General features: G+C 44.4%; 1 protein-coding gene across 1 annotated transcript in view; it reads right to left on the bottom strand.

Moving 5' to 3' along the window:
• The window catches only part of LOC145410679 (repulsive guidance molecule B-like), a 47,231-nt gene extending 42,682 nt beyond the window's left edge, over positions 1 to 4,549 (bottom strand). The window contains exons 1-3 of the mRNA XM_080280792.1: positions 4,412 to 4,549; positions 3,592 to 3,700; positions 2,486 to 2,961 (exon numbers count right to left, since the gene is read on the bottom strand). Coding sequence (XP_080136918.1) covers positions 2,486 to 2,961; positions 3,592 to 3,700; positions 4,412 to 4,549 — 723 coding nt within the window. The remainder of the gene's footprint in view (positions 1 to 2,485; positions 2,962 to 3,591; positions 3,701 to 4,411) is intronic.
• Between the last annotated feature and the right edge of the window lie 3,318 nt (positions 4,550 to 7,867).

The following is a 7,867-nucleotide window of genomic DNA, read 5'->3' on the forward strand; positions in this document are numbered from 1 at the left end:
AATGCGCTAAAATGCTGAGATCCTTTTTTTCTCTTTTATTTTTAGGTACTTTGTGTTTTTTTACTTCTTTCTTTTTATCCATGAAAACTGGTAGACCTCTGGCGGGCAAATTCCCCCCTGTGTGTGTGTGTGTGTGTGTGTGTGTGTGTGTGTGTGTGTGTGTGTGTGTGTGTGTGTGTGTGTGTGTGTGTGTGTGTGTGTGTGTGTGTGTGTGTGTGTGTGTAACAGAGAGAGACATAAACCATGAAAAAGAAACACGGTAAAGTGAGAATGTTTATCAGAAAACAGGTACGAAGAACATGGAGGAAAATGCCGAGAGAGAGAGAGAGAGAGAGAGAGAGAGAGAGAGAGAGAACAAGGTAGATTTAGAGTGAAGAATAATACCGGCAGACCTTGCCCGAGGGATCACGTGGGGTGGGTGGAGGTGTGGGGTACAGGTGGTGAAGTGCAGGGGTGGGGTGGTGGCTGTGGCGGTGAGGGTCGTGGTGTTTGTGGTGGTGGACCGTGGCAGTGGGCTGTGATGGGCACGGGGTAAGATTGTGTAAGGGTGACGGCGGTAGTGCTGTGTGTGTGTGTGTGTGTGTGTGTGTGTGTGTGTGTGTGTGTGTGTGTGTGTGTGTGTGTGTGTGTGTGTGTGTGGAGGAAGGGGGTGGCAGAGGATGACTAGTGGGGGGGGGGGCAGAGGATGACTGGTGTGTGGCTGGAAGAGTGGGAGAAACCTACCACCAGCTCCAGATGCTTAAAAGCTTAAAAAAAAAATCATCATCAACTGGTTTAGACTGGCAGGCGAATATCGTGTTACATTTATACTAGTTTCCTCCTCCTGCATATTCGAATCACAGTAATCTGATTTCCTTAATATTAAAACGTCTTTAATATTTTACCTTCGATGCAGCCAGATAGTTTCAATCAACTCAAGAAAGCCCTCTATCTGTGATGAATTAAGAGGCAATTTTCACTAATCCGTAAATTGGACATGATTGTCTGTAGATAGCAAGGTAAAAAATAACTAAAATAATGGACATCCTTACCAAATTCCAAAAAGAAATTATTATTTCCCGGTGAAACAGTTAAATGGCACCCTTCTGGCTGACACGTCGTCCTGGTACGGCGAACTAATCAGTGCTCTACTCTGCCCCTCTGTGTCATATTTACGGCTATTCTGGCACAATGAAGGTACGCGATCGACTACATGAACGCTACACGGGACACACACCTCTGATACACGCCAGCCACGCCACAGATGCACGCCCCAGTGCTCTGTTCTGCCGTTATGTCATATTTACGGCTATTGCGACACGATGAAGGTACACTGTCAACTAAATGCACAACACAAGCACCTCAACCAAACCCCCTTAAAAGTGTAAGGTCCACAAGCTCGGTATACAGTTGTCTATAAGTCAAACTTCCCAGTCTGTTATTAAGCAGCAGTAACTGCAACCTCAGGCTCATCCGAATGTGGACCCCGTGAACTTGAGGCTCAAGTTACTCTTCTCCTGCAGTCAACCGTTCTCCTTTTGGGGGGACAGAGAGGGAACTGAGGGACGTTTACATAACCAGGAGTCGGAGCTACGACGTCATACCGGTGCCTCCACGTGAAGGCGTCCCTCTCCAACCCTCTGCATAAACTGTAGCATATGTGTACACAGTAAACTTCGTGGCAATACAATACAATGCAGTACAATTACAATATAATAAAATACCGATTCAACACAATGCAATACAATACATTAGGTACTCCATCACTGCCATGGAGTTGCGTCCGTCAATATTGGTTCAGTGGGCCACAAGACGGATGAGGGCACCGAGAAAGCTCGCTACCATACCGTTATTTACCTACCTTAACACCATCACTCCCATGCCCAACTTTATAAATACTAGTGCTTGCTACCCTCAGGGGATATTTACACTCGTGTGCACGTTAGCGTGACGACTGCACTGCTTAGCTTTGTGTGTGTGTGTGTGTGTGTGTGTGTGTGTGTGTGTGTGTGTGTGTGTGTGTGTGAACAGCATAACTCAAACACTTCCGATCCGATTTTAACGAAATTTGCTGGAAGTGCTGAGGAATAACCAAAGAATTTACCTAAAGTTTTTTGAATAAAAAAAAAATCAAAAGTCACGGTCACAAAGCAAGGTCATATTATTTTTTTTTACCCACTTTAGACCAAAATTGGTTGTTATGTTGATTGCAAGGTAAATTCCGGATTAAGAACACCCACTCAAAGGTCAGGGTCACGTAGCAAGGCCAAAGGTTTGACGTAAAACTCAGTTCTAATTTGATTTGGAGCAAACTTGCTGGAGGGGTTGAGGATCCGCCAAGGATGAATGGATTCAATTTTGAAAACAAAAGTCTAGGGTCATGATTACAGGGGAAAGGTCAACTCAAACAATAATGAAGTTTTTACCACTACTACTACTACTGCTACCACCACTTACTACCACTCCAATTTTTTTTCACAACTACCACACTAACCACACAACTAACCTTGGTAGTGGCTGTGGCATCAGTGGCTTCACTGACTTTCTTGTTGGTCACCTGAATGGCGAGGTGGGGCGTATTTAGCAGTGGCCAGGCGCCCCCCACCCCACACGTCATATACTCTCCTGTGAAGGTCTTCAGATGGGGGTCGCCAAATAACCCACAATGAGCAGGCTTCGAACTCCCCTCATACACACACGTGTTCTTGGTGGGTGCGGCTGGGCGTGGGTTCTCCGGGAGAGCTTGCGGGTACTGTTCTAGGATTTTGGTGCAGTTGTATCGCTCCAGGAGATTGCTAAGCCACTGTACGGTTGTGTGGTAGCCGATCTCCCCCCTACAGGACCTCTCGAGGGGCGCGGTGCAAGAGGCGTAGCGCTGGGCCAGGGAGCAGAAGGCAGGAGTGGGACCCTCTTTAATGCCACTCTCCTGCCCCGCAAGGTAGGCGTTGGTGCATTCGTCCAGCCCGCACTCACCCCACACACCTGAAACACCAGAGACACATGTACACACATGGCAGAGAAAGAGAATCGTATACACTTGTGAAATACCTGACAGAATGAGAGTACTGTACACACCTGAGACACATCTGACATAGAATGATAATACTGTAAACACCTGGAACACACCTCCAACTCACTTGACACACAATGACAGATGTGTACACATCTGACACCAACACATCCAATACACAACGGGGTGAAATATTCAACATCATCATCACCGTCATAAAAGGACTATTCAAAGGTCTGTCCTATCGGACAATCCACCTCCTGTTCTCACAGTTAAGTACTATCCACGATACTATAATGTATGACTTACAAGGAAAGCGCCAAATTTAGTAAAGGAAGAATATTCACCTTTTCAATCCGATGGTTTATTTTTTAGTCAGTTTTTGCCATTTCCGGACGATTTTATTCAGCCTGGGACACATCCAGAACTGGAGGGGTTAGATATACGGAGAGCATTACGCAATCTCTTCACCACTAGAAATCCTCTCTCGTCTGATGGAAGTAACAATAGGCAAACAAACTTGGGTGGAAGGGGTTCAGTGTAAGACTGCAGACACTACGTTGAAATTAAGTGTGAGGGACAGGTTGCTGTTCTTGTTCTACCGCGGTCTGTCTGGGCGAGAAGACCCACCGACCACAGGCAAGCAGCCGCCTTCCTGTAGCAGGCAGCCCTCGTCAGGGTCGGAACAAGGTCCTTCCACATGGCGAGGTGCTGGTAAAATAGCGGAGGCATAGACACAGAGAGGATAAGCTGTGTAATTATGTAGTCTCAGCCCAAACTTTGACTACTTGGTAAATGTGGTTGAGTTCCCCGCCTGGAAGTATTGTGAAATGCCAGCAATCTGACCTTAGCATCACGTCACTCCCATGGTAGTATCTTCCGGGACGACGGTACTACCAACCTGCGACCTTTTTAGTGGGCTAAAGTGTGCTATACTTCGCCCAAAGGTGACCCGAGACTATGCAGGGCAGGGGTGACCATCTTCCCCGAGCCATATACATGCACTGGCCGCATACCCAGGTGAGGGACAGGTGAACATTGCAAACATTGGTGGAGGGAGTGTTGGGTCTGATCTGATAAAAATTAGTTCACCATTCTACTGCCAACACACCAGCACGTCATAAAACACGCCTTCTGGTACCACTACAGGACCATGGTGTGTGTGTGTGTGTGTGTGTGTGTGTGTGTGTGTGTGTGTGTGTGTGTGTGTGTGTGTGTGTGTGTGTGTGTGTGTGTGTGTGTGTGTGTGTGTGTGTGTGTGTGTGTGTGTGTGTGTGCGCGCGCGTGCGTGCGCGCGCGCGCTTGATGTCAACCATCCATTTTTCGATACTATTTTTGCGTCGAGGAAAAAAAAAAAAAATGTTTGGTGATAAAACGGTACCAGCAGGGTCAGAGACTAGTTCATCGTTGACCAGAACATACTGTGAGGGTAGATGACTGGCTTACAATACTGTAATGGTGGACTTGACTGGGAAAATTCTGCTGGTGCTTCCTGTTGACTTCAACCTGTGCGTAGCGCCTGTCAGTCACCCTAAAAGACATCCATGGACCACTAGACATTTTCGTTTTTGATGGAATTAAAAAAAAATAACTTAAATTCGACCTTTTTTCTCTACTCCATCACTGTACAAAAAGATCTCCTTCAACCTCACGTTTTCTAGTTATTAAATAGTAATTCTTCTTCGATCTAACGTTTTCCATTTACTAATAATAAATCACCTTCGGCCTTACATTCTTTTCTGGAAGACTATTACACAACAACAGTAATTTTCCTCCAATCTAATATTTTTTTTTCCTTTTATACAGAGAGAGAGAGAGAGAGAGAGAGAGAGAGAAAGTTGATAAAAGCACGTAATATCAAAGAGGCGGTGGAGGTGAAAGGCGCTCCTACGGGTTCGTGAGACTTGCTGTAATCTGAGCGTGAAAAATTCCGGTGTACGAAAAATGAAGAAAAGAGATGTAAAATGAGAAACGGATCGCATTCCCCCCTCTTACCCGAGGAAGTGAAACGAATCGCAGTCGGTTATTCGAGGATTTTTTTTTTTTCTTTCTTTCTTTCTGAGAGAGAGAGAGAGAGAGAGAGAGAGAGAGAGAGAGTACGAAAAATGAAGTTACGCGCATCGCACTCCCCTCTTATACCCAACCATAAAAGTTAATTTAATGGTGACAGCATTAACACCCTCAGCAGAATATAATGGTTAGGCGCTGGATGGAACTGAATACTAGAGGTGTTCTGACCATGAGAGGGTTGAATGATAAAACAGTATACGCAAAAAATAAAATCAAAATAATGGTAACAAAAAAGGGGGGGAAACTATATTAGGAAAAGAAAATTACACAGACAACAATTCCGTTAGTAAGAACACCCAATCAAACGTAATGAAACCCAATTACTGAAGGAATCTAAAAATAAAACAGCATGTGTCAAAGAATTCATGGCGTTGAGAATGCTGGTGGACAGATAACTATAAAACGACAGATGGCATGATATAACCTTCAGTTTTGGAAATAATAAAATCCCAGTTACTTATAGAAAACGAATAGAAATCCTTAAACTTACATATTAAGAGGCCTAATAATAATGATAGTAATAATAATAATAATAATAATAATAAACAAGTCGATAATACTGGTTAGCAATGGAGTACATATTACGACCAAAGACGTCACAGTGTAGTCTACAGCCTCGTTAATAAAGAACAAAAATAACTAGCTTTGTTAGTAATATAAAAGCAAAAACATCCTGCTACTTAAAAGAAAATGAAAACTAATACAAAAAAAAAACAGGAATAATGGAGCAGAAATTGTTATATAATGATGGGATGTTAAGAAAAACATCAAACACCCATGCCACTTAAAAGAACGTAGAAATTGAACCCGAGTTTCAAAAGAATTAATGGCGCCGAAAAACGCCGGTGAGCAGAAAATTGTATATTAAGGGAATGCGCAGGCGTGGTCCGCGTGCCTCCCTCAGTAGCAGGACGCCCAATTACCCGCCCATGAAAGAAAGCGTAATTACAGGCGCCCCTGATGCCAGGCTGGAGCGTCGTGGGGAGCCGGATTGGATTTTCCCGTCTTATATGAGCGTCAGGGACAGCCGTGGCCGGGAGGGGCGGAGATGGCCAGGAAGGTGATTAGAAAAATACGGTACGATAAAGTATGTGGCCAGAGGTAGGCAGTATTACAAAACGTTGAGAGAATGATGGTCGCAGCCACCAACCACCAGCAAAAAGGTTAAGTTAATGGTTAAAATTTTCTCGAACTACGTTACAGCTTCAGTCCAGTGATGCATTATTTTTACCACTGCCAAAAGATTTTATAAGCTTATGAGAGACTTTTCGAACTGGAGGGGGTTAGACAGATTTCATTTTCTACACCATCAAGGATCCCTCCAACCTCCCCCCCCCCTTATTTATTTATTTTTAAACTGTCTGATGGAACACAAAACATCGCCTTGCAGGATTGAAGAACTTTCTATTGTATTCCTCTTAAGACCACACGGTTATATTCAGCCAATGGGTTTACGAGGAAGATAAAACTAATCCAAACAGGTTTAAGTTTTCATTAGGGTGTTTGGTGGTGTTTATGTGCGGTATCCGGGTTACACAGGGCTAAAACATTTGAAAATATATCAGTTCCATTAATACAACGGACTTAAAAGGGCAAACCAATTAAGAACTCGACTTGCCCAGAACCTGATTTGCTAAGAAAACTAGAATTATTACCACCGTCGACGTGTAAGCATTAAAAATCTCGATAACATAAGCAGACATTCACTTCTCGTAAAGAGCTACATTATTTGCAAGCATATCCATTCTCATAATAGTATCGAACTCAAAAGCGTAGTCCAATTACGAACTAGTCTATTCTCAGGACTCGATTAGCCAAGAAAAATCGAACCATTATCGCGTCTGACGTGTAAACATTTTAAAATCTCGAAAACATGAGCCGACATTAATTTCTCGCGTGTGGGCGTGAGGCGCGGAGGCTGGAGTGGCTGAAACAGAGTGGAAGTAATTTATTTGTGCGGGGTAACCTTTTTGAGAGAGAGAGAGAGAGAGAGAGAGAGAGAGAGAGAGAGAGAGAGAGAGAGAGAGAGAGAGAGAGAGAGAGAGAGATTACAGAATTTAATGCTCTCTGTCTGTCTCTGTCTCTGTCTCTCTCTCTCTCTCATTCCTTCATCCTTCCCTAAAACTTGAGTGTGTCTGTTTGCGTCTGCGTCTGTCTGTTTGTTACCTCCCACCCAACCTCTGCCACACTCACCTGTTCCTTCCTCACCTCTCCCTCTGTTACTTTTCTGTCCCTCACCTCCCCCTCCTTTACCCCTTTCTCCCTCACCTCTCACTCCCTTACTTCTCCCTCCCCCACTCTTCCTTCCTCACTTCTCCCAACCCTAAATCTCCTTCCCTCTCCTCTCCTTCTCTCTCCCCACCACTCACCCCTTATCTGCCCTTATCTCTCTCCGACACCCTCGCTTGCTCACTAAAAAGCTGAAGAATCCAGTGCTGAGTTTTTCGCGCCCCTAACTTGAATACATTATCGCTCTAGAATAGGGTGAAAATGTGACCTAATGACAACGGTTTCTTATCACACGCACACGCACGCAAACAACATACATACATACACAAACACATTCTCTCTCTCTCTCTCTCTCTCTCTCTCTCTCGTGCCCTAAACCCATCATGTCATCTTTCTTCCTTGGTCTCCCTCTCCCGCTTATAACTACTTCACTGCTGTACACCATTTCCTTCCTCTGTTTTTCCCTTGGTCTACAACTCTTTCCTCAAACCATTTCCTTATCTCTCCTTCCTTGGTCTACCTCTCCTCCTTCCTTCAAGTTCATATGACTCATTTTTTTACTCGTATGACAAAATTTCA

Source organism: Coenobita brevimanus, chromosome 86, assembly GCF_032717465.1.
Source record: "Coenobita brevimanus isolate Jiangsu-jjx chromosome 86, ASM3271746v2, whole genome shotgun sequence".
Taxonomy (NCBI): domain Eukaryota; kingdom Metazoa; phylum Arthropoda; class Malacostraca; order Decapoda; family Coenobitidae; genus Coenobita; species Coenobita brevimanus.